We start from the raw sequence: 26,740 nt of genomic DNA on the forward strand, positions 1-26,740 counted from the left end.
CTGAAAAGATTAGGAGATCATTGAGGTGGGAAGTACAATTGCGAAGGCCCAAGGGCTGAGGAAAAAGTATGTCTTAGTCAGAACCCATGGAGTCCTAGAAGAACCATGAATCGCTGTTGGGGACATAGGCAAACGGTGTCTATGTGTTGGGGTGTGTGTGTGCATTTTTTGAGGGGAAAAGACCTACAGGTTTCATTAGACTCTGAGATCTCTGAGCTGTACGAAGGGTAATGACCATGGCATCCTTCCCTGCCAGCCATCAGGGGAGGGAACTGTTAGCTCCACCAGTCATCGAGCATCCTACCTTGACTATAGTGGAAGCCTTCCCTTTGGCATCTGGACGGCGGCCAGGACCCTCCCTATGCACTTCACCTCCCTCCCAATCCTGCCCTCCTGGCCGGAAAGGGCTTCCCTTTTGCTCCATTTGGTCAGAGCACCAGCAGATTAGAGATCCAGCTCTCACCTCCATTCTTCTCCCCCTGAGCCTCACCCAGTGCTTTAACTCTGCCCCAGCAGCACTGTTCCACAAACTCAAGTCACCCACGAATCTTCGTGATGCCTACGGGATCACCCTGCACCTGGCTCCCAGCCTGGAGCTGACTTTGCTCATAGCCCCTGCTGTCAAGCCTGCTGCCTAGACTTCTGAGGAGCGAAGTTCTGCCTTCAGTTTCCAGATCCACAGTTTCCTCATCTGACTCATGCTCCCTCCCACACGTGCTTTCTCGCTCCACCATCTATCCCCGCTGTTCTCCATAGCAACCGGTTCATGGATGGATTTCTCCTCTGCTGTGCCTAATCCCTAAGCAAGCTTTCTCTTCCCTTCCCCCCTCTTCACAAAATGTCGCCTTGCCTGATTCAGCTGTTGTGGATTCCAGGCCAGTATCAAGAAAGCCAGACACTGCTTGTGAACACCATCGGCAGGTCCAACTGATACTCTGCCAGTTCTTTGCTCTTTCGAAGTCAGTGGGAAAAAAGCAATAGAAGTACCACTCAGCCGTATGACCTCCTCGCTGTCTCACCAGGCTTTGAAGATGTGCCCCTCTTTCTGTGTGAGGTTGTCCAGCCCCGGATGGTTAACAGCAGAGGGAAGCGGCCACAGCTGGGTGAGACTCAGACGCACCCCAGCAAGGTGACCATTCTCCCACCAGGCTGTGTCCCCACAGCTGTAAGCAGCAATGCCCTCCCCGTACCCACTAGTGCTCTGGAATTTGTAGTCGGTCGACATTTGAATCAAGATTAAGGTCAATGTACTATGCCTACTGATCTGGCTTTCCCATCACATTTACCCAGAGTTCCCAAGCTGCTTCTCCCCCGGCATGTCTTGTTTCTTCGCTGGAATTTGGTTCCCTCTGTTCAAATCAGCTTATACTCCCTTTATCCACCCTTCCTTCACCTTTTCTTTATGTCATTGCCTCTACTCTGTAGGGAGATAGTGGCTCTGAAGCTGTTTTTTGGATTCCTTCCCCTTCCCCCAAGTGTGATGACCACTTATACTTGCCACACATGCAGCTGGGTCTTGCCTCAGGCAGGAAGACTCAAAGCTCTGAGGTTCCTGAGGTGCCTCCTTGCCTTTCTGCTAGCTGCTGAGTCCCAGACTGCCCATCTCACGGGGTCATTGTGAAAGTTAAGTCAGATAGTGTAGTTGAAGTGCCCAGCGCATAGTAGGTGCTCAGACAGGCTAAAGCCCTTCATTCTGCTTCCCTTGGGGCCATCTCCCCACTGTGGTAGACACATGTCTGCCCAGGGTTTCCTCTGTAGTCCTCTCGGCCAGGCAGCACTGTAAGCCAATCACAGAGATACAGAAACCCCATCTATACCTGGAGTTCTTACTGTGGGACCTTGCCAGACCCACATTGGCAGGGACTGAATCTTATCTGAGGTTGGGTATCTGGCATCGTGTCCTCCATGATTTTGCTGAATGAGTGAACGAATGATTCCAGAAAGATGACAAAAAGCCCAGATTCTGGAACTAACGTAGGCTGTTGCTATAGGGCTAATTTCATGTGCTGCCTTCTCTCCAGAAGCCTGGATACTGTGTCAGGTCCTGCTTGGGGCCCAGGCTGGCTGCGCACTGGGGTGACCCAGGAGTTGTTTCCATGCTGAAGATCAGGCCTGGCCACTTTAACTCTGAATGATCTGGGAGACTGAGGAGCCTATTACATGCCAGGCGTGGTCAGGAAGTGGTCAGGATGGGCTTGAGTGGTCCTGGCAGAGGAGCAGAACCAGTCTCTGTACCATCCCCAGTAATGGCTATCCATGTCCTACTGGCTCAGGCAATGCTTCTGGCACCTGTTAGAGCCCTAAGATAGGCCTGATTGAGGCTTGGAGCTAGATGAAGAACACATAACATTTATTTGGGGGGAGAGCAAAATCAAAACCTCACTCACTTGGGTTTCTAGAATGGGACAATTCGTTTTGCTACTACAATACATTTTTTAAAGTTTTTTGTTTGTTTGTTTGTTTTTTGTTGTCTTTTTGAGGTAAGGCAGGTGCAGAGAGAGAGGAAGAGAGAGAATCCTATGCAAACTCCACACCCAGTGCAGGGGCCCAACGTGGGGCTCGATCCCACAACCGTGAGATCGCCACCTGAGCCAAAATCAAGAGCCAGATGCTCAGCTGACTGAGCCACCCAGGTGCCCCACATTTTGTAGTTAACAAATGGATAAAAAGCCCTTCCTGACACTTTAGCCCATATCTCAGGGACTTTTAGGTGGGAGGACTCCAAATGAAGCTCCCTTAGGACTTACTAATCCTCCTCGGCCCTTGCAGTCTTCCCACCACACACATATCCAGTGTCCTCCTCCCTCACTCAGTCCGCACCCCACATTCTGCGTAACCCACTCTTGGCAGGCCTGCCGCTCCCCACTTCCCAGACACGTCCTGAGTGTTGATGCCTCTCAGCCTTCATGCATGCTGTGTTTTTCTACCTGGGACACATTTTTCTGTCTCCTTGATCTTCCTAGCAAAGCACCCTCATCTGTCCATTGGAGACAAACTCAAATGTCATCCTGTAAAGCTTATGCCATCCTATACTATATTATCACAGCACCGTTTAAAACATATTTCAGTGCACTAAAATGATCTGTGTAATTATTTCCTCCCACTCCACTGCGAGAGTCTTGAGGCTGGAACCCTGACTTACTCCATATGCCCAGCTCTGAGCACTGGGCCTGCCACATGCCGAGTGCTCAGGAAAAATCTGCCAGCTGAACACATGAATGAAAGAAGCATGATGGGGATGTGGAGCGCAGAAGAACAATGTTTTCCGTATCGGGGCCATGCCTATCAGGGAGGTAATATTTCTTGGGCTTTCTGAAGTCTCACTAGAGGAGCATGATGATATATGTTGCTAAAATAGAGGGGTCTGAAAAAGATCAATAATCCCAAAGGGCCTGGCTAAAAAATATGCCAGCAGGCTTGCTAGATGGGCAGGTTGCAGACTTCTGAGGACAGCTCCTTGGCGAAGTGACTCGCCCCCATCCTGGAGTCTCCAGCCAGCGGTTGGAGTACCTGTGCTTATCTACGTGCTACAGGCTGATAGCATCTGCAGGCCCCACGGCCCCACCTTTGGAAGCTTTAAAGGAAGAGGAGAGCCCATGTGGGGTGGTCAGGGAAGCTCACGTGGCCGGGGAGGGAGCCCAGGACCTGGCTCAGTCCATGTTGAGAGGATGCTGGCAAGGAGATCTCCCTAATCCTAGGCTCTAAACTTAAAAAAAAATAAATAAATAAAAATAATTGATGCTTCCCGCAGTTGTTTCTTTTTCTGTACTTGTGATCCACTGCAGGCCTCTACAGACTCGAGCATCTAGTGCATTTTATCAGGCAGCTTCACACCCAGGAGCATGAGCAATGACCCACCCAGAGCCCATGACTGGTTTTGAGACTCCCTCACCCCCAGCCTCGTGAACCTAAAGCATGGATAGAAGAGGTTTTGCTTTGGTGGGGGGGTGGGGGGGGCAGTGCTCACCCTCCCCTTCTCTGGCCCCATTTCTGCTCAGAGTCATGGCTGAGGCTTGGGATCTCCAGGCTAAGAGGGCATGGAGGGATGTGGGGGAGGGGGCTAACCCTATCTTCCAGAGGGGCTGTCTGCTCAGTGTGTCTGGACATACCTGCCGAGCGAAGAGATGTGCTCTGCCTCACTTTACTTCTCAGGCCAGGGCCTTTTCCTAAATCCCAGCCCCTTGCTTAGGCCCACCCACAGGCCTAACACCTGGCTGGCCTTCCTCCCGAGATCCACAACTGTGTCTCTGGCTTCCCAAATGCCAGCAGCCTCCCGCTCCATATTGGATAGATGACGTCACTGCCTCTCTGTGGTTAACGTTACCCTTGCTTAGGGACCACAGCTGCTAGGTCCCCTCTCCTGTCCTTGTGCGTGTCTCACTGTGCTTGCTTTTTCCACAGAGCACAGACTCAGTGCCTGACTTCGTAGTATACACCCATTTATGTATCTATGTATTGCCTTCCTGGTTTTTGAGCTCCTTGAGGGAAAGGAGCTTGGTTTTACTCTCTGAGCAGTGATTGGCACAGAGAGACACTCAGTAGTATTGTTGAATGGGTGAGTGCCCAAGCAACATGAGGTATCTCCCTTGAGCCAGAGTTCACTATGTCCTATGAAAGGTCCATGGATGCTGGCACTGGACTTGACTCAAACAGTTGTGGTTTGGATCCAGGCTTTACCGCTAGCGGTGTGATGTTGGGCAAGTTGAGTCTACTCTCAGCTATAAAGTGAGGTCCATCAGAGTTCCCTCCTCCTAGGTCGTGGGGGTGAGGACTTAGTGTGGTAAGTCACCAAAAGGGCTTAATACAGTGCCTGGGACATATGTATAACACCCAAAAAATCTGAGCTCTAAAAATGTGTCCAGACACCATGGGCAAGCTGGGAGTGGGCTATGGCAAGGAAACAGCAGAAGATTGTAAGGAAGCCTGGTATGCAGCAAGGAGGCTGCTTAGGGAAAGGATGACACGTTTCCCATTGTTACTTCATTTACCCTTTTGGGAACGGGGCTTTCAGAGGTTCTCAGGAAGGTCAGAAGTGAACTTGAGGAGGGGAGATGACAAAGCCTATCTTCCGACCTGACCGAGGCCTGTGGGATTGAGTCTGGCCCTGCCATCCATGAGCTCTAGGACTTCAGGAAAGAATCTTAATGTTACTAAGCCTCCATTTCCTTATGTTAACAATGGCTACAATCCTATTTAACTTGCAGGGTCCCATAGAGAATTGAGTGGGACAATGCATGTGAAACAAGCCCAGTGAACCCACGTGCCCACCATGCATCAGGAACCACATGCTGAAACTTCAGAAAGTAGGTTCTAGACAAAGAGTGACTTTTTAACTCCTATGTGATTGTGAGATGTAAAAGTAGCCCCACTGGGTTTTTCTGGGTATTTTCCAGAAGGATCCTCAAACCTTAGTCTAAGGTCTTCTGTTCCAGGTGCTATTCAGCCAACCAATAACCCTCCCCTAAAGGCCAGGCTCTGGCTGGACTCTGGATATAAGGATGAGGAAGACCCTATCTCCTTCCTCAACGAGCCATAGTCAGGTGGGACAATGAGGGAGACAGGGCCAAAGTGCAGAGGGAATTGAGGTGAAAGAGTCCCAAGGTCTTCCTGGAGGAGTTTAAATCTTGGTCACTAGAAAGCATTGAGCCAGGACATCATTCATTAATTCTTATAAACATATTTATTTAAAAAAAAAAAACAAAACAGAGATGCCTGGGTGGCTCAGTTGGTTGAGCATCCAACACTTGATTTATTTTATTTTTTAAAATATTTATTTGTTTTTGAGAGAGAGACAGCATGATCAGGGAAGGGGCAGAGAGAGAGGGAGACATGGAATCCTAAGCAGGCTCCAGGCTCTGAGCTGTCAGCACAGAGCCCTATGCGGGTCTCGAACTCACAAACCATGATATGATGACCTGAGCCGAAGTTGGATGCTCACCCAACTGAGCCACCCAGGTGCCCCTCAACACTTGATTTCAGCTCAGGTCATGATCTTACAGCTTGTGAGATTGATCCCTGCATCGGGTCTGCACTGATAGTGGGGCCTGCTTGAGATTCTTTCTCTCTTTTTCTCTCTGCCCTTCCCATGCTCTTTCTCTCTCAAAACAAAACAAACAAACACCTAAAGCATCCCTACCATGTGCCAGGCACAGTGGGTGCCCCAGGCCAGGATGGTGTGGCAGAGCAGCGGGTGCTGGCCCCAGCTCTGGCCTAACCACTCAGGACTGCACAGCTGATTTCCCATTGCCCATATCTGCATCTATTCACCGGGGGCTTTCTCCAGAGCCATGGAAGGTTTCTCTGCCATGCACAGAGCAGGCTGGGTGTCCTGGGAATTAATGTACCCCCAGAGCAGCCCTCAACGGTGCCTGCTGGGAGTCGGTATATAAATACCTGGGCCCCCTCTTCCTAGCTTCATTATGTTCATTTGGAAAATGGGCCCAAGAGCAGAAAAGGTCCCTGCCTCCCAGGGGTGCTGTGAATGAGAACAGAGATGGGAGAGACTTCCCTTAGGTTTTCGTCTGCTTTAAATTGCAAAGTGAGCCCGGTGGGCCAGCACAGAGCTGTCAGGTGCTCTTTGTACCATGCACTCTCCCACCATTACTCCCAAAGGTGAGAAATGTGTTAAGAACATGGACTCTAGGGCCAGGCTGCCAGACTCAGCATGTTGGCTCTACCACTTGCTAACTATTTGAACTTGGACAAATCACTTACCCTGTTTGTGCCTCAGTTTTTTCGTCTATACAATGGGTTATCAGTAGTACTCACCTAATAGAGTTTCTCTGAGGGTTAAGTGACTTAGTACACATAAAGCTCTTAGGAGGAATTGCCTCATAAGGGGCTGTTCAGGTAGTGGATGACAGGCTAGGATAGGGTGGCCCCTGAAGAGAAGCAGCAGTGCCCTGGGCCTGGGGAGGCCTCAGGGCAATCTACTGCAGGCCAGGCTTACCCAGAGCTTCCTGCTCTGACAAGCACTGACAGTGGGTGGGGTGTAATATGGATGCAAAGCCCCCGGGGTCTCCTGGGCCATGAATCAGCCAGACTGAGGCTGCTGGTCACACAGCCAGAGCAGCCGTGATTTGCAGAAGCACAGAGCTGACTTACAGCCTGTGGGAGCCTTAGCTCTTCCCCCAGAGGACACCCCGGGCTGTGCCGCAGGCCTTGCACCTGGAGGCCTGTCGTTGTCCTCACTGGTGTCCTGGACACATCAGTGCTTCCAGCACCCCATGTCTGTGTTCCAAGGGGAAAAAACATTCCCCTCCTTTCCCCTGGTCTTTCCTCTAGCTGGAGAGCTGCAGAAGAAGGAAGACTTCCAAAAGAGTCTCAGCGGGTCAGATGGAGCAGGGGGAATGTTCCAGGGAGAGGGAGCAGTCAGTGCAAAGGCACCGTGGCACCCCTGAGTTTGAGGTGTTTGGGAATGTGACTGGAGCATAGAGCCTTACAGAGGAGGCTAAGCAAGTAGGGAACTAGGGCCTTCATTCAACCCTGCAGGCCAACAGCAATGGGGCCAGAGAAGGGAGCTGGGGGGGGAGGCTGTTCCCGTGGCATTTGTAGAAGCTTAGATTTCCAGGGTCTCAGGATCATGGGTGTCAGTATCCAAGAATCATAGGCTTTAGAGATCCCAGACTCTTGAAATTTGGGACTCCTAGCAAGCTCTTGTGTGCTCTGTCAAGAGATATTGGATCAAGTTTCTGAGTTGGGCAGCGCTCAGAAATCTCCAAGGCTTGGGGCACCTGAGTGGCTTAGTCGGTTAAGCGTCCGACTTTCGCTTAGGTCATGATCTCGCGGTTCATGGGTTCAAGCCCCGCGTTGGGCTCTGTGCTGACTGCCAGCTCAGAGCCTGGAGCCTGTTTCAGTCTGTGACTCCCTCTCTCTCTGACCCTACCCTGCTCACGCTGTCTCTCTCTCTCTCTCCTAGAAATAAATAAAACATTAAAAAAATTTTTTTAAAAATTCTCCAAGGCTTGCACCAAAGGAGAATTTAGCGCCAGAATTCCAGCTGGCCTCTGGCTTAACTGCCAACAGCAACCGGACATTCCCAAGTGCCCACACAGGACCTGCCCCCCTGGAACCCCCTTTGTGTGCTGGGACACCAACAGGGCCTGTCCCCACTCAGATTTAACCTGCTGTTACAGGCTCTATGCCAGCGTTTCCTGGGGCTTTGCGGTCTCGGTAGCTCCCTCCCCTGAAGTTCACAGCAAGGGCCCTGCCCAGTCCTCCTGAGCTGGAGTGGTTGGGGCTGCAGCAGCGGCCAAGCCACCGTTGCCCGGGTGCAGCTGACATCAGTCACCCATCATGGCATTTTTAATAAGTCCTGGGATTCCTGCTGAAAATCATCCTAGGAGCAGGAGCATTTTATGCCCTGAAAGTAATATCCTAGCATTTGGGCCACCCCCACCTTTACTTTATGTGGGTTTCCATCTCCACAGCCCCAGGCAAGCTGGCCCTTGTCCAAGGTCATTTAGTCCACAGAGACAACTGATTTCTATTAGTCCATTATTCTTGTTTTCATCTTCTGAATTACTCATCATGGATGAATAGAGAATTGGTGGAACAGAGAGCCTGGAGCTCTGGCCCCGGGCGGGGTGGGGGAGGGGAAAGAGCCGGATTCTCTTCCCGGTTGTGCTGATTACCAGCTGTGTGACCTTGGGCAAGTCTGAAGGTGTCTGGAGCAAAGAGGGTGCGAGCATTCAGAAGCGCCCCCCTCCTTGGAGCTGAAGGGTGCTACAGCACTGACCCGTACCCCATGGTGAACTTCACGTGGCCTTCAGTCCTTGGCCCTTTCCTGCATTTCCCAGGAACAACTATACCTGAATTGTGCCTGATTGTGACTTACAGAGGTGAGTAAGGAGCACTCTAGGAAACCCAAACCCAGGCCCTTTCCCTTGTTTGTTGGTCTTGCTTGCTCAGCGATTTTTATACCAAAGAAATTGGATATGTGTGTGTGAATATTCTACCCGCCCTCCAGTCAAAAGGAAGCTGAGTTGGGCAGTCTAATCCCTTCCCTTGGGCACTAAGGATACATAGTAGCGAGAAGAAGATATTTTCTTTCTGAACGGAATCAGTGATCACAGAATGCTATTGAGAGAGGCCTGAGGCATGTGGCTCCTTTGGTTGGCTCTGGGGCAGAGTTGCAAACAGCAGTCTCGAGAGTCAGACTGATTGGAGTTTGAACCCCTGTCATGCCTTACTTACCATCTGTGTCGTTTGGGGTATGTCATTGAAAGTCTGATCCTTGAGTTTTCTCTTGTGTCATTTGAAGATAATCACACGTGGGGTTAAGAATATGGTTTTCATCCCCATCCTACCCGTTTCCAGCCCTGGGACACTCACTGAGCAAATCCCTCCACCTCTCTGTGCTCAGAGTGCCTAATATAAGCAATGTGGGTAATAATATGTCATGCCTCAAGTAGTATAGTTGTTGAGAGTACAGAATGGGAAATATATGAAGTGGATTTGGAACAGTACCTGGCATGTGGTAAGCTCTAAATAAATAAACATTAGCTATAAATGTTATTGTTTGTAGGGTGGCAGCGAGATTTCAATTAGATGAGTATCTTGAATAATGTACAGTACTTCATACGTGCTTACTATAGACTTGCTGGATGAATGAATGAAGACTGGGATGGGTAGATGTAAAGCACAGAGCACAGTGCTCATTATATATTAAATTGGGGGAGTCCCCACAGAACCGCAGCCTTTCTGCCTAGGCATTTGAACCAGTGTGAGGGGCCTGACCTGGCCTATCGCCCACTGATGGTGCACACCCTTCCCCAGCACTGCATGCACATCTCTCCCTGATTCAGGGTCAGTGGCATCATTAGTAGCTTGAAATCAGCTATGGTGTTTATACCATAGATGCTGGAAAATGTTCGAAATCCAGTTTTTGTTTGCTCTTGTTGAGACAGAAAGAGAGAGATGAAGGGAGGGGAGTGAGGGTGGGAGAGAGGTGGGGAGGGAGGTGCGGGGAGGCAGCGTTGATTTGCACCCAACACATTCGGGACTGGCCAGGGGACCATTTTTTATACCTTCCACTGCCATCTTCAGAAAGCAGTTCTGATCACTTTATTGCCGCATACAGGATCCTTGGGAAAATAAGTCATTTTGGAGCAGATAAGAAAGTGTGAGTGGATGTTGAAAGCCTGGCTTTGGAGACCCCTCTAAGCGAGGAGTGCATAGTTTTTGTGGGTTTGGTGGTCACTAATGCCTGGCTAGGACATGAAAGAATAGACCCAGAAACAGATGGCTCCGTCTTTTGGATGGGAACGCTGGGGATTTCTGTAACTTGCCAAGACTAAATTAATGCTTGGAGACTCCCAGTAAGAGAGCGACACTACACCTGGACCCTCCAGCCGTATTTTAAATGCCATCTGTGGGCCTCCCCGGTGGAGACTTTCCCCAAGTCCTGAGTAAGGAGAACCATTTAAGGCCATTGTGGGCCTCCCCGGTGGAGACTTTCCCCAAGTCCTGAGTAAGGAGAACCATTTAAGGCCATTCCAAATGTACTTCAGGATCAATTGACTTTGAAGAAGTGCAGCGATTAAAGGAGCTGGACGGAAATCCAGCTAAGTGTCATGGAAGAAGAAAAAAAAATGTGTGCAAGAATTTGTAAAGTGCCCAGAATTTGAAGGCTTGTCCGAAGTGATCTTAAAGAGAGAGGAAGGGATAAAGCAAGGCTGCCTGGCTCTGTTCTCGCATCACGGCTGTCCAAGCCCAGCTCACCATCATTCATCAGCGGACCTCTCTGAGTCTAGAGCCCCTGACAGATTCTTCAAGGGGTTGGGGGTGGGGCAGCATCTATATTTCTTTATTTTTTAGCTCTTCAGTTAAGGGGATGATCAGCTAGGTTTGACAACCGTAGCATCCTAATGAATAATCTCTCTTTTAAAATGTGTTGACATATCATTTGTGTTTCGATGGCCCTAAATGGCTTTAGAGGAAAGTCAGTTAATCTTCTGATCTGAGGAAGACCCGCTACTGTTCACTCTTGGAAGAATAAACAGAAATGTGCTGTGCTTTTAATCTTTAAATTAGCACTATTGGAGAGTAGCAATTATTAGCACTTCTCAGTGGGGAGGGGTGTACGAGTGCCCCTCCCAGGCACGGGGGGGGGGTTGGCGGGGGAGGAGGTGACTACTTTCATCTAGGCTGGGTTTCAGGGACAGCACTGAGCTAGGGAGCAGGGCTGGCTCACGAGAACCTGTGGGAGTAGGCAGAAGGGGCGAAAGGCAGTGCCCTCTGCAAAGGGCGGCTGGGGAACTTTAGGGGACAGTCCAAAGCAGGGGATCAAAAGATGGCCACACAGAGAAATGAAAACCAACTGGATGAAGGGCAGCAATATGGAGTCCAAGGGGTTGGAAAAATGAAGAGGAAATTACCTGGGCAGGTACTGGGGGGGGAGCCTTTCTCAGAGACTGACACCTCCTGGGAAGGGCTGGAGCCACACATATTGTAGGGGAGGCTCCTTTCCCCACCTGTTACAAAACCCGTCTTCTTTTATTTAGGTTGTTATCAGGCTCGGCTGCCCATCAGAATCTCTGGGAGCTTGTATGAAATTCAGAGTCTAGTCCCTGATCTACAAAACCAGGCTCTGTGTAGGGTGGTGCCCTGGAGCCTGGGTTTCTACCAACCTGATTCTCATGCAGGCCAGTTTTTATCCCAGAGAGGCAGTATGGAGAGTAGCAGCATGAACTCTGGGTACGGCTCACACTGAAATCCTGGACTTCACCATGTACTGCCTGGGTCACACTGCGCCTTCCTTTCCTTCAAAATCAAACGTTAATAGTAACCACGTCATAGAGCTGTCAAAGGCTTAAATGAGATAATATATGCGACGTGTAAAATGCCTGGCACATCATTATTACTATTCTTTCCTCTGTCGAACATTAGCCAGTTAATGCAGAGATACGGGGGTAGAGGCACTTAAGTCGTCACACATATACACATCATATTCACTGGGCAAGGGTTGAAAATTCATATGCTGTTGGGAACCATAGTGTCTCGGAGAATATATGGCTTCTTAGTTTGGGTTCCCGCAGAAGCAGACGCTGAGACAGGCATTGAGGCCGAGTCATTTGTCATATAGATGACCTCAGGGAACAGTGATAAGAGAGTGTGGTGGGAGACGGGGCAGAGAAGAAGCTCAACAGCGTGGACTGCACAAGCAAGCTACCGCTTTGACCCCAGGCCCAATCCCGCTGGGAACCACCGCAAGACTGTGCACAACCTGCCAGTCTCACCTGGGGGTGAGGAGCGGGGATGTAGTCCTCTCCTAAGGCTGCCGTATCAAAGCAGCATCAGCCTCTGTGCCTTAAACAACAGAAATTGTCTCAGTTCCGGAAGCTGGATGTCCAAGATCAAGGCACCCACAGGGCTGTGATGGCAAGTCTGTTCCATGTTTCTCCCTTACCTTCAACGGTTTGCCGGCAGTCTCTGGTGCTCCTGGACTCGGAGATGATTCACTCCAATTATGCCTTTGTCATCACATGGCATTCTGCCTTTGCGTCTTTGTCTTCATATAGCCGTCTTCCTGTAAGGACACCCAGCATATTGGATTAGGGTCACCCCTAGTCCAGTGTAACCGGATCTTAGCTAATTGCTCCTGCAATAGCCCTGTTTCCAAATAAAGCCATTAACTTAGGTATTGGGGGTTAGAACTTCAACATATGAATGGGGGAAGGGACACAATTCATCCCATCACATAGATACTCATCCCCTGAGTCCTACCCCTAATGGATTGAGAGCTGTGTGTAGACAGGCTGAGTACACTGAGGTGGTCACAGAAAGCCCTCAGGCGAAGAGAGGAAGGCCAGCAGTGTGGATGGAATGGGTGCCAAGGAAATGTGGGCAGGAGCCTTAGACCATCCATAGTCGGGAGCATCAGGCCTCTTATGAGCATGCGCCCTGTGAGGACCACTCACACGACACCCGTGAAGGCGGCCAGCGAACAACACCCATCACAGCGCCCTTCTCAAGAGGCAGCTCCACCCCAACTCCAGTTAGCACCATGCAAGCGTGCTTTGCAGGTCAAAGGAATACGTCTTTGAGCAGATGCAGCCCCAGGGCCGCTGTTTTGAAAACTTTGCAAGAGTCACGCTCCGATTTCCACAGTGAGGCCTCCATCCTTGAGAGCTATGCAAGCCTTCTCAGACTTGGCACTGTTGACATTTTGAACTAGATCATTCTTTCTTGCGGAGGGCTGCCCTGTGCACTGTAGGATATTTAGCAGACCCGTGCCCAGGAGCACCCCCTCAGTTGGGACAAACAAAATGGTCTCCAGATGTTGCCAGACATCCCCTCAAGGGGGTGGGAGTGTAGCAAAATCGCCCCCCCTTGAGAACACCTGGGCTATAGGAAAGTAACAGCGTGAGGTCTTCTAGCTTCAGCCCATGCCCCTCTGACGTGCCACCCACTGTGCCAGGCACTGCTTCACAGGCCCAGAAGGCCTGTCCTTCGAGAGGCCCTGCTGTCTGCAAGCCCTGGATCCGTTTCTGAGATTCTTTCTCGAAAATGTCAACCTTTTTCTCCCTCCTTCTCTCTCTCTCTCTCTCTCTCTCTCAAAGAGGTAGATTGCATGCCATGCCTTCACAGCATCCAGCAGAATGGAAATTCCATAAGGACTATCTGGTTCACAGCTCTTTCCACAACAGCTAGATCAATACCCAGTACATAATGAGAGCTCAGTATTTGCCAGATGAATGGGGCGGGGGGGTGGCTCTCCCGTCACTCCCCCCTCCCCCAAACCTAGGGCAGACATGGAAAGTGGTCATCTGAGCATTGAGGATGAGACCCAGGTTCCTCCCGGGCAAGGCTGGCCAGGCCGGTTTGCAGAGATGCCTATATAGCTGCCCTCTGAAGAGCAAAGCCCCATCAGGCATCAATTTCCTGATCCTTTATTTTCCTTTATGCCAGAGATAAAGAGTATCTCATTAGGTGTTTAAATCAGATTAACAGCCATTAGTACCAGACTTCTGCTCAGCCTGCATTTTGTTTCTTTTGGGATGACCCTGTGAAGCTAATTGCTTTTTATGGGAACAGCACGGGGGCTTGTGTAGGGAGGGAAGAAAGGGCCCCGTTTGACCAGGCTGGTGAAGTCTACATTTTTACTTGGCTTGCAAGTCCGGAGGAGGGAGAGCAGGCAAGCAGCCTGCACTCAGCAGGCTCTGAAGGGAGGCACCACATGGGGATGGCGGAGAGTGGCCCGTGCCCTCCCCAGAGGGGATGGCGTTTGATGCCTCACAGAGGGCCTTCGGGTGTCAGCCGAATAGGGGTTTGCAGACAGCAGGGGAGAGCTGGAGGAGCAACAGACGCAGGATGCCGCCCGGCCCCATGCAGGGTGCAGATTGTATTTCTCTGTCCGCGCTGGCTATCGACAACTCCACCATTGATTCTAAATCTGGCAGAGTCGCAGAGAGCAGACTCCCCACCTCGTCTTTGCCCAACACATTAAAACAGACATGAACTACAGCCTCCCTCTTCTATCCACAAGTAGGCTCCTGCCCTGCTCTACCAGGACACTTCGTTAAAATTTATTTGTGGATATTTCAAGAAACAGTTAAAGGTAGCTCACACAGGGAAAGAAAAGTAAAAGAATGCAGCTTTTAGACTAGAAGTTGAACATCAAATCTTTTGCAAAGGTAGGGAAGCAAACATGCGGATCCGTGTGATTAGGCATTAGATTTTTCTCTGAGCTTCCCGGCAGCCTTGGCAAAAAGGTCAACATGCAGGGTTATGTATTTGTGTGTAGGTATAAAGACATTTTTTGAACTAAGTTCTGAGAGGCATTTGTCATATATGTATGATATATAATCGGCAGTATCTTAGACCACAGTTTCCTAGCAAACGCAGAAGTGCTTTTGAGGTAGTTCTCTCTTTTGCAACATAAAAGTTGAAGGAAAACATGAAGACCTAATTAGGCAAAGATACTTTGCAGAGACTCCGAGCCAGTATTGTCTGGGGTATTTCAGGACTGTTTTGATTTTTGATAGCAGCTGTTTGGTCAGGGCTAAGGGAATGCTCTCTTCTAATTAGTGGCCAATGTTTGGGATGCAGCGGACTGAGAACAGAATTTCCCTCTAGCTCATTCACCAGAAACCTTTATCCTAGTTCCTATAACAGGGTGCAGAGGCACAAAGGGGCAGGCAGCTCCTACAGGAAGCAAGGCCTTCTCGTCTCTTGCTGCCACCTTGTAAGTGGCCCTTCTGTGTGTGTGTCTGGCTCTTCACACTTCCTGTGCATCAGGAGTTGACACTCTTACTATAACCCTAGCACCACACCAGAATAACAGCCAGCTTACTTAGCCTTGCTGTGTAACAAACCATCCCAGAAGGAAGTGGCTTAAAACAGCAATTGTTCACCAGCTCTTAATTCTGCAAGAAGGCAGCTTATCTCTGCTCTATAGGGTGTCAGCTGGGATCCCCCTCTACCTTGTGTTTGCAAGGGCCTCACTCCCATGTCTGGGCCTCGGTGGGGTGGCCTAAATTGATGGGGACTCGCTGGGCCTCTCAAGCTCAAGGAGGCTGGCCCAGGCTTCCGTGCTTAGGGCAGCCAGACAAGACAGTGAAAGTTCAAGCTGCAGGGTCTCCTGAGGCCTAGGCCTGCCTCCAGCTCACATCCCTCCCACAGCAACCCCTTGCCCTGTGGTCCTGCCCCCCCACCCCCCGGATTCTGGTGGCTACACAAGGACATGAATTCTAGGAGGGGGGATTCATCGAGGATCACGGGGTGGCAGTCATGCACAGCCCCTTCCCATCGATAAACCCAAAAACAGTGGCCCCGTTAGGCGGTGGTTCTCACCCGACGGGTGGGGAGGGACAGAAGGGGACAGGTATGTCCTCCATGGGGACAGGAAAGGGTGTCATTTGGTATTATCCCTGTTCTGACCCCAGGTTCCTGGACACACCCCTTAACTGCCACATACAAAAGCCCAAGTACCAGACTTTATGAGTTCTATTTAAAGATTTCGAAAAGGATGTATGAGACGGAGCCGTGTTTTAAGAGACCTTCTGGAAGCCATGCTTGAAGACCTTGTAAGCACAGGGCACACTGAGCTATGCCACTCTATGGCCGACTTCCTGACACTTGCAGACGGCAGCATCCCCAGGCCTGCCCAGCCAGCTGTGCGCTCAGAGATCCCGAGGTCATTTTCACATCAGCTAAAGTGAGAGACACAGCGTGTTGATGGCGGCCTGACAGTCAGCTGAATTTTCTCCAGGGTGGAATCAGAACACCTGACCCACCGGCCTCTTTGACCCTGACTCTGCACAGGGGTCACTCTGTGTAAAAGGAGGAGTCTAATGACAATAAAGGCCATATGCTAATCACTCTTGCAGAAGCAAGAAGGCTGGAGGGCTTGAAAACAAAGCTTTCATATAACAGAATCCGGGAAAAAAACACTCTGACTTCAGAGAAAGGGTGTAAATCTTTAATAAGATGGAATAAAAGAGGACTAAACATCAGATCCTATGGTTTGGCTCAGAGCATGCATATGCACACACACATGCGCACACACACACAAAAGCATGTACACACGCGTCCACACATGCATGCATCCACATGTGTATGCATCTTGTGAAGAAAAGGGATGAAGGAAGCCTGACTTAGCAGCAACATGTGAAAAGGATGTGTCATTGTCTGTTCCCAAGAAGCTCAATTTGAGTCAAAAGTGGGCCAAATTAATGAGACCTTCAAATATATGAATAGCGGTATAGATTCTAGAATAAAGGACGTGATTAATTCATTCCATTCTGTATAGCCCAATTTACTCCATAAGTATCAGGCCACTTTCTAGGTGCATAATTTAAAAGTATTAGAGAAAACTAACAGATTTGGAGGGAACTTGAGCATGATAAAAAAGCCTGAACTCCCAAGATGTGAGGAAATATATGGAGGCACTGAAGACCTGTGACCTAGAGAACTCCTCAGCAAGGACTTACTCTACGTGGCCGTCATGTGGAAGAGGGCTTTGATTTGCCCCCTTGGGCCCCTAAATAAATCTTGAACCAGCGAGTGGAAGGTAGAAGGACCCTGGCTGGCATCCTGGGGGCAAAAGGAAGAAGAACATTGGATATTTGGAATGGCCTGGTAAGGAACGGACTGTGTGTTTCTGGTCACGGCAGGGGCTGGATGATCACTCATCAGGATAGACAGACGACGGGATTCAAATCTTAGACGGGTAATTGGTTTAAAACGAACATTAAAATCCTGTGCAACTAAGCCCGAGGTGTTGGGGTTTGTGGGGATTTGCCCAAGGTCATGGAGCAAGTTGATAGCTGTGTAGGACCGGAGTTTCCTGCCTCCCTTTCAGCATTTTTTTAAGTTTTTTTTTTTTAACATTTTTATTTATTACTGAGAGACAGAGCATGAATATGAGAGGGGCCGAGGGGGGAGGGGCAGAGAGAGGAGGGAGGGGCAGACAGAAGGTGGAGACATAGAATCCGAAGGAGGCTCCAGGCTCTGAGCTGTCAGCACAGAGCCCAACGCGAGGCTCGAACTCACAAACTGCAAGATCATGACCTGAGCCGAAGTCAGACACTTAACCAACTGAGCCACCCAGGTGCCCCCTTTCAGCATTTCTGCCCCTGATGCCCGGTTTCTCCACCTCTGTGATGATCTCTCAAGCAGGGATGCCTGGGGACCACGTTCTACCCAGCCAGCCAGCCTTATTTGCTTGGCCAGCATCATGTGTAAAACGATTTGAAGTCCATCTTGGACCAGCACCAGCTCTGGCAGTAGCCAGCATGCCCCGTGGCCTGCCTGGAGTATGAGGTTCTTACATGTCTTCCCATCTCCTGCTGGGACACCGGGGCTTTGCTGCTTACAGACTCCCAACCTAGATTGAGGGCAGAGCAGAAAGAGGTGGCCCTGGACCAGAGTACATGAGAAAGGCTTTGCAGCTCCTTCTTCCCTTACAACTTCCAGTGTGAAGGAAACCGAGGAAGAAGGGAAAGGAGCTTTTTTTTTTTTTTCTTTTGAGCATCTACAATGTGCTGTGCATTTTTCACACATGTCAATCCCATTTAATCCTCATAACAACTATATTAGTTTCCTAGTGCCGCTGTATGAATACCACATACGGGGAGGCTTGGAAGAATAGAAATTTATTGTCTCACAGTTCTGGAGTCCAAAATCAAGTCCAAATCAAGCAGGGCCGTGCCCCATCTGAAGGTAATAGGGATCTGTCCCACGCCTCTCTCCTAGCTTCTGGTACCCTCAGATGGTGCTTGGCTCATAGGTCACCATCTTCTCTTTATGTCTCTTTACTGATCTTCCTTCTTTGCATGTCTCAGTGTCCAAATTTCCTCTTTTTATAAGAACACCAGTCATTGGACTAAGGTCTAATGATCTTAACTTGGTCAAATCTGCAAAGACCCTATTTCCAAATAAGGTTATATTCTAAGGTACTAGTGGTTAGCATATCTTTCTGCTGATCCACAACAGTCCACCCTATCCCCAAAATTCGTGTCCTTACCACATGCAAAATACACTCACCACCTCCGAACGTCCACACAGACATCAACAACTCGTTCAGGAACAGGCCCAGGATGCTAACACTCCTACACAGAAAGCAGACTTAAACCGCATCACTGCTGACTGCAAATACCATCCTCTTTCGACTACACGGGGTTGCTGCTCTGGGGCATGCCTGCGAGGTGCCAGGCACTATGCCGGCTGCCTCATACCCTTTTCTCCCAGTGGGCTGCTTGTCTGGCAGGACCCCAGACTGACCACCAAGGGACACGGAGGTCCTACTGTCCTCTGATAAGGAGGAGGCTCAGCCCAAGTGGGTCTGTCGCACGGCCTGGGCGTGGGCGGGCCAGCAGATGGGAGGAAGCCTCCTGCAGGGGCGGTCCTGCAGAACACAGGCAAAGGGAGGAAACCGAGTGCTGGGCAGGTGGGAGAATGCAGCCCACTCGGGTCATTTTGGGAAAAGGGGTGTCACAGGCTGTTGCCTGAACTGCTGTGGAAAACCCAGGGAGTGTGGCTGCTGTGCTGTCTCTGGCTGAGGGTCCTGCGGGACCCATACACATGTACGAAGACGCAGGGGAATCCGATGCTTAGCCAGCCTCCAGCAGGCGGCAAACCATTACTGACTGCTTACATGGCGTAATGCCTGGTCATCCACTTCCCGGAAAGATGGAGATCCAGGCAGGAATGGGTCCCAGGCTGTAATCTTCGCAGATGGAAGCTTCCTTTGGGCATTAGGGGAGAGCTGTGGAGGGCACTGGAGAAGAAAGAGGCCACTGAGCTGATGAGAAGAATATGGCTTTTGAAGTCATTAGACCCGGCTTGAAACCAGCCTGTGCCACTTGCAAGCTGCGTGGCACTGGACAAATTGAGAAACCCTTCTGAGCCCCATTTTCCTGTGGGTTTGTTGTGAAGATGAAATAGACAGTATGTGCAAACCATGCGACCTTGTGCGAGTCACTGGGCTCAGTGAGAACTGATTTTGCCTCTACTTTACCCTTCAAAGCCGAGTGGTGCTGGCCATTCTGGGGAACGTTAAGGAGACCCAGGGAGGAAAATGGACCCTCCAGCTTCTCTTTGGGGGTCAGGTCACCCTAAAGGGGTGAATGTCTTAATCACCCCTCCCCGCATCGTGCTGATGATGTGTTTTCTCCCTCCCAGAGGAGTTGAAGGAGAAGCTGACGGAGTACGTGGACAAGGTGAATGGCCAGAAGCCAGGCTTCATCAAGGTCGTGCGCCACAGCAAGCAGGAAGGCCTCATCCGCTCCAGAGTCAGCGGCTGGAGGGTGGCCACCGCACCCGTAGTGGCACTCTTTGATGCCCATGTGGAGTTCAATGTGGGCTGGTAAGTGCCCCTCGGGAGAGGAGGCTGAGTCCCAGTGGGGTCCAGTCCTTTGGCCGAAAGCATGCTGGGATCTCAGTCCTGATCGGGGAGAGGGGACAATTCTCGGAACAGGTGAGATCTGGATGTGTGATTGACCCGGGCCACAGGGCTGGCCCTCCAGGCTGAGGGAGAGTCAGGAACCAACAGGTCAATACACAGTATCTAAAGGGTATGGCGACATCAGATGTGCCCCTGGCTAGCATCTTCCGCTAGGAGACTGGATCTGGGAGAGGGTGAATTTGCTAAGGGCAAAGCCTAGAATGCCAGCCCAGCTCAGGACAGGGTTGCAACTGCCGGGCAAGGGACAGCTGGACCAGACATGAAGCAGACAGTGGTGAGAAGGGGCTAAGGTAGCTTGATGTTATCACCGGTGGCCTGGACTCCCCCAAATGCCAGGCCAGACATAGCAAAGAATCTCAGATTCTGCCTGTTGATGAAACTGAGTCTTAGAAAACCTGGTCAGGGCTGCTCAGGTGTTGCGTGGGACAGGAAGAAAAACTATATGGCTTCAATGGCTGCAGCCAAGCAGGGACAGAACACAGGACACTGATGCCCCTGCAGGGCCAGTGGGGGTGTGCCATGGCTGGCCCCCTGGGTGCCGCTTTGTAGAGATCTGGGGTGAGGAGGGCCCGGAGCAGGCAGGAGCTGCTGGGCATGCACGCGGCATGAGCAGATTTGGGCATATTTTTACATAACAGGCCCAAATTAAGGCTGCAATGAAGCCGTTTTTTATAGTTGAAGTCCCTGCTTGCCATTTGTGACTATTTAAAAAGCATTTCCAAGGGATTTATGGCCAGAAGAGGAGAGGGACACTTACTATTTCAAGCTGATTTGAATAAACAATTAAGAAACAAATGCATTATTAATAAGGAGCTCATCATTCCTGTCTGCAAACACTTTGCTCGCCTGGTGCCCACAGGGGCCTCCTGGCTGCCTGGAAAGTCCTTACCCTTCCACCTCCCCTCGGGCAGTGGAGGGTGCGTGGGATGGTGTGGAAGGACTGAAGCAGCCACGAGTAACTGGTGGCAGTAGTTTGTCCTCACTTCCACATTTCTGTCATTGTCATCTGCCTTTCTTCCCAGTTGATACACTGAATTTTAGCAAAATCAAAGCCTGAGGTTGAAAGCTGCCCATAGAATCTCAGATCTTATCATCTCTTCTTTCTTGGGTCTTGATATATATATATATGTCAATTATATATATATATATATATATATTTTTTTTTTTTTTTCCTGGTAGAAAAAGGGAAAGCAAGCAGACACAAGTATCGAAGGCACAGTGAATCTCTCAGCTCAGCCCTGGACACGCTGTAGGGGTGGCCAGACCTCGTCCCAACCCACAAGTCTGGGGAGCGGGGTGGAGGTTAAATAGGGACTCCTTCCCTGGAGGCAGAACAGCACTCCTGGAGCAGATGGCCAGGTGTTTTTTCATTTTCCTGCAGGGGCGGGGGGAGGAGGAGCTGTAGGGGTCACCAGTCTGACACCTTGGAAGCAGTTACCGTCCTCCCCCTCCCTCTCGCCCAGGGCTGAACCTGTGCTCACCCGCATAAAGGAGAACCGGAAGCGGATCATCTCCCCATCCTTTGACAACATCAAGTATGACAACTTTGAGATAGAAGAGTACCCGCTGGCCGCCCAGGGCTTTGACTGGGAGCTGTGGTGCCGCTACCTGAACCCCCCCAAAGCCTGGTGGAAGCTGGAGAATTCTACCGCCCCAATCAGGTAAAGCATCCTTCCCGCGGCTCTCCCCGCCTTGGCTTCTAGGCAGGAGCTCGCCAAACTCCAGCCCCACTGGGGGATGACGGGGTGGGGGTGGGGACCAGAAGGGAATCACAAATGACCTCAGTCACTGCATACAGGCCCTGATGACCCCTTTCAAAAGAACCATGGCACCAGCATCTATTCAGAGGCTCAGAGTTACTCATTTCTGCACGTCGCAATAGGATACCCCCTGAGTACCAGCTGCAGTGGTTGGTGGGTGGTGGGGATCCAGGGGGATTAAGATTCAATTCCTGCCCCTAAAAGCCTCAAGTCTAGTGAAGACAGAAAAAATAATTGGAAGAACAAATTGTTACTGGAGGAAACTGCATGGGAAGTGGGGAGAATCTTTTTCAGAGACTAACGTTTGCACTTGTTTTGAAGTGCATATAAGAGATTGCTAGCTGGGGCAGGGGCGCTCGTGTGTGAAGAAGCAGAGTGAGTTCCTGGACACAGAGGAGGTTTAAAGGGACCTTTGAGAGGAGGACCAGGAGGAGGCAGCCCCAGGCAATGAGGCTGGGGGGGGGCAGAGAGGCAAGACCAGACCTCACAGCACCTTGTATGCCTTGCTGATATTCAAGTTATCCTGTAGGACTCAGTCAAAAGTGGCTTCAGACTGCATTTTAAAGACCTCAAACTCTTTCTGCCTTCACCGCTGCCTTCACAGACACCCAAAGGATTCCATTGTGCAGCCTCTGTTCTGTGCATCAGGACTCCTGAAACAGCTACCACACCAGCCCTTATTTCTGTCTGGTTAATCACAGATGAGGTGCCTTTATGCTCTCTGCAGAGTCCTGCTCGTTAAACACACAGATGGCACCAGAGGTGGCCTAGGGGACAATTCTTGGAATGAAAGAGGAGATTAGAAACCGATGTTGCTTTGTATTACATGAGGGAGAAAGATGATGAAAAATTTAATTGAAAGTGGGTGATTAATATCTGAGATCACATCTTTCCTTGCCAGAAGAAAAACTATAGTCACATTTAAAACAAGGTGAAAGAGAACCACCTAGCTTTCCTGCAGTTGCCTCGGTTACCCATAGCCCCTACACCACAATTTTGTGTTGTTAAATATGTTTGGAGGTCACTGTGTGCAAGGGCCTCTTAAACACAGTTTCATTTGCTCCTCATTATAGCTTTTTGACAGCTCCTTGGGTCATCCCTGTTGTATAAGATGAGGACAACTCATAAAATGGACAAAGGAGAACGGCCCTGCCATAGGCTGTGGGCAGTGGAGCCAGGATCCAAACCTAGGTCGGCTAGATTCCACATCTAGTTGTCATCCACATAGATGCCCACTGTTGAGCTCAGAACTGCCATGGCTGAATTCGGCCCCTAGGTGAGCTGAATGCTACTGGAAGGAAGTATACTGTCATCCAAGGAGTGTTCTTGCAGAAGACTGCACTGATATTCGCTGCTTTGTTCTGCTCATCTTTAAATGTGTCAGCCTGGTTGTAGTAAACCTGAATTAAAATTCAGGTCCTTGAGGGAGAATATGGTCTCAAAGTTTCTAACACCTAACTTTCGTCAAAAACTTGGCTGAGAGAAAATTATATTCATGGAAGGTTTTTGGAAGAATAGCACTACTTTTATCCCTAGATAAATACAACTGCACAGAAAGCTGGGGGTTATACAAATATACCTTGCCCATGTTGGCTCCTGTTTCCTTGGAGCTGTATGTCAGTGCTTTGTCCGCATGATGTAAGCTATCAAAAGAGCCCAGAGATAGCTTCTATTGCATTCTAAGGTGACATTTTTGAGATGGTTGCTCACTATGGCCCAGAGTGACCTCTAAGAACACTGACATGAGAAGTTTCTTTTAAACTGACTGCTGCTAGTCAAAGAAAATCTTGTTATCTCCAAGGAATTTGTGTGATATTCTCACATGGGAACTATAAATCTTATTCCTAAGACATGTTTGTTCATTTTCATCTTGGCTACCAGGAAGCCCAGTGTCATTTTGTGGGTCTACTTTAAATTTTTTTTAAGTTTATTTATATTTTTTAACGTTTTAATTTCTGAGAGAGAGAGAGAGAGAGACAGCGTGAGCAGGGAGGGCCAGAGAGAGAGGGAGATACAGAATCTGAAGCAGTTTCCAGGCTCTGAGGTAGCTGTCAGTACAGAGCCCGGTGCGGGGCTCAAACCCATGAACCGTGAGATTATGACCTGAGCCGAAGTCAGATGCTTAACTGACTGAGCCACACAGGCACCCCTAAGTTTATTTATTTTTGAGAGAGAGAGACAGAGAGAGTGAGTAGGTGAGGGGCAGAGAGAGAGGGAGAGAGAGAATCCCAAGCAGGATCCACGCTGCTAGCATGGAGCCCGATGTGGGACTTGAACACAAATTGTGAGATCATGACCTGAGCTGAAACCAAGAGACAGACGCTTAACTAATTGAGCCACCCAGGTGCCCCCATGGGTCTACCTTAAAATCTGTGAAGGAGGTCCTAACGCTGCACATGCATTTTGACTGGCTCCCAATTTGTTGTGACCCCTTGGTCTTTTCAGTCATGTATGTGTTTTGTATTTCAGTGTATTGTACATTTTTTCATAAGCTCTTTCTGATCTTTTTGGGAAAGAGGTAAAGAATAAATCAATAACACTTGCAGGCTGATGGGGTCTACTTCATACCCTGGCTGGTTAATAAGTAATAGACTGCCTGAGGTAGTCTGTGTTCATTCCGCAGTAACTGTTTTAGATTCTGCTGTTTCCCCGAGTGGGTTTGGCCAAATGGGGAAGGCCCTTTCTGGCACGTCTTGGAGCACTGTGTGGAAATAGTCCACATTTCATGAATGTCGAGGGAAAGGCTGAGACTTCACTCTGCTCACTATTCTGGACTGATGGTTTTTTTAAAAAATAATATTTGTTTATTTTTGAAAGAGAGAGAAAAACAGAACATGAGCAGAGGAGGGGCAGAGATAGACAGAAACACAGAATCAGAAGCCAGCTCCAGGCTCTGAGCTGTGAGCACAGAGCCCAATGTGGGGCTTGAACTCATGAACCATGAGATCATGACCTGAGCCAAAGTTGGACACTTAACCAACTGAGCCACCCGGGCATCCCTGGACTGATGTTTGTAAACCATCATGCATTTACAGAGGAGGTTCTCCAGGCTTCTTCATGGTGCAGGTGCATCCTTTCAAATGATTTTTCAACTAACAATTATGTCCTACAGGTTTTCAAGGTTTTACAGTATTTAATTCAATCCTCATGAGGATATAGTTGATTCTGTTTCACAGATATGGAATCAGAGGCTCAGAGAGGCTAGGGAACTTCCCTCAGTGACACACAGCCAGGTGGGAGTTTTTCCCCTAGCACACACCTGCAAGGCCAGGGTCAAGCATCCTCCACTACAGCAGGATCTCAGCCTGCTCTAGGAGTAGTGGATTGAAGTGGGTTGGCCTCCCCAGCCGCCTGCGGTCTGGGGAAGGTGGGCCCATCCGGAACAAAATGCTGTGATTTCAAAGGAGGAGGGGCAGGGACCTCAAGTCACCAGTCTCTGCCTGAGCAGCCGCCTGCATCATCGTCCAAAGAAATGGCCTGCAAAATAGCTGCTTCTCCACCTTGATGCGTTTCCAGTTTCAAAGATGGGTCCATTTGCATGTGACTGACAGTTTTCTCATCGTGGAGGATTCATTTCTCTTTTTCTTTCTCTCCCCCTTCAAATCCTTCAGCCACCAGCTGATAAGATGCTATGCAAGGACTAGAAAAGGCAGCTGTGTGCCGTGGAACAATTCAGTCATTTGTGTAGGCCACCTGCGCTCATGCTGATTCTCCTAATATGAATCCTTCCTGGCCAAGTCCTGTGCTTCAGTGAGCGCCTGGACGCGGCCTGGGAGCCCTGCACCCACAGTGTCCCTAAGGAAAGACCTTCCAGCTCTGGGACCAGCTGCCTGTCGCTCCAGCCTAAGACCCAGGCAATGTCCTCAGATAACTGTTGGTTATCTCCCCCCGGTATCCCACAGGCACCTTCAGATCTATTTCCCCCATAGGGAATCCTTCTTCCTTCTGAAGCCAGTTTCTCCTCCATGGCCCATGTTGATGGATGAGTCCCACCCCACTGCGATGCAAACCACAAAGCCAGCGGGATCCAGAGTCCTCCCTTTCTCTCTCATCTGCTCATCTGTTTCTAAGTTCTGTTGATTTACGTTAACATGTGTCCTTCAACAGCCCATCTGTCCATTGCTGACATTCTGGTCCAGGGCCTCACCATTTCTCCCTGGACATAGCAACAACCTCCCCAACTGGACTCCTCAGTTTTCACCCAGTCCATCACCCCACAGCTGCCTGAAGATTCCTTTTTTTTTTTTTTTAAAGATATTTTATTTATTTTTGAGAGAGAGAGAGAGAGAGAGACTGCGTGAGCAGGGGAGAGTCAGAGAGAGAGGAAGACACAGAATCTGAAGCAGGCTCCAGGCTCTAAGCTAGATGTCAGCACAGAGCCCGATGCGGGGCTCGAACCCACGAACCGTGAGATCATGACCTGGGCCAAAGCTGGATGCTTAACCGACTAAACCACCCAGGCGCCCCTGAAGATTCCTTTTAAAAGCACAGATCTGGGACGCCTGGGTGGCTTAGTTGGTTAAGCATCTGACTTCGGCTCAGGTCATGATCTCATGGTTTGTGAGTTTGTGCTGACAGCTCAGAGCCGGGAGCCTGTTTTGGATTCTGTGTCTCCCTCTCTCTCTGCCCCTCCCCCACTCACGGTCTGTCTTTCTCTCTCTCTCTCTCAAAAATAAACAAATATTAAAAAATAATAATAAGGGGCGCCTGGGTGGCTTAGTCGGTTAAGCGTCCGACTTTCGCTTAGGTCATGATCTCGCGATTCGTGGGTTCGAGCCCCGAGTCGGGCTCTGTGCTGACTGCCAGCTCACAGCCTGGAGCCTGTTTCAGAGTCTGTGTCTCCCTCTCTCTCTGACCCTCCCCTGCTCACGCTGTATCTCTCTCTCTCCTAGAAATAAATTTAAAAAAATTTTTTTTAATTAAAAAAATAATAATAAAAGCACAGATCTGTTTGTTCTCTGCATGTAAGAGTCTGGTTTTTTTGTCTTTTTTTTCTTGGTTCAATTATTTTGTTTCTTAAATTCCAAGTATGAGTGAAATTAGATGGTATCTGTCTTTCTCTGGCCAACTT

The 26,740-nt window shown here is 49.7% G+C and overlaps 1 protein-coding gene across 1 annotated transcript in view; it reads left to right on the top strand.

The window, feature by feature from the left end:
• GALNT18 (polypeptide N-acetylgalactosaminyltransferase 18) overlaps positions 1-26,740 on the top strand; it is a 355,085-nt gene that overhangs the window by 233,251 nt on the left and 95,094 nt on the right. The window contains exons 4-5 of the mRNA XM_039240915.1: positions 19,627-19,810; positions 21,373-21,570. Of these exons, the coding sequence (XP_039096846.1) occupies positions 19,627-19,810; positions 21,373-21,570 (382 nt within the window). The remainder of the gene's footprint in view (positions 1-19,626; positions 19,811-21,372; positions 21,571-26,740) is intronic.

Source organism: Hyaena hyaena, unplaced genomic scaffold, assembly GCF_003009895.1.
Source record: "Hyaena hyaena isolate Hyena2069 unplaced genomic scaffold, ASM300989v1 scaffold_183, whole genome shotgun sequence".
NCBI classification, from domain to species: Eukaryota; Metazoa; Chordata; class Mammalia; order Carnivora; family Hyaenidae; genus Hyaena; species Hyaena hyaena.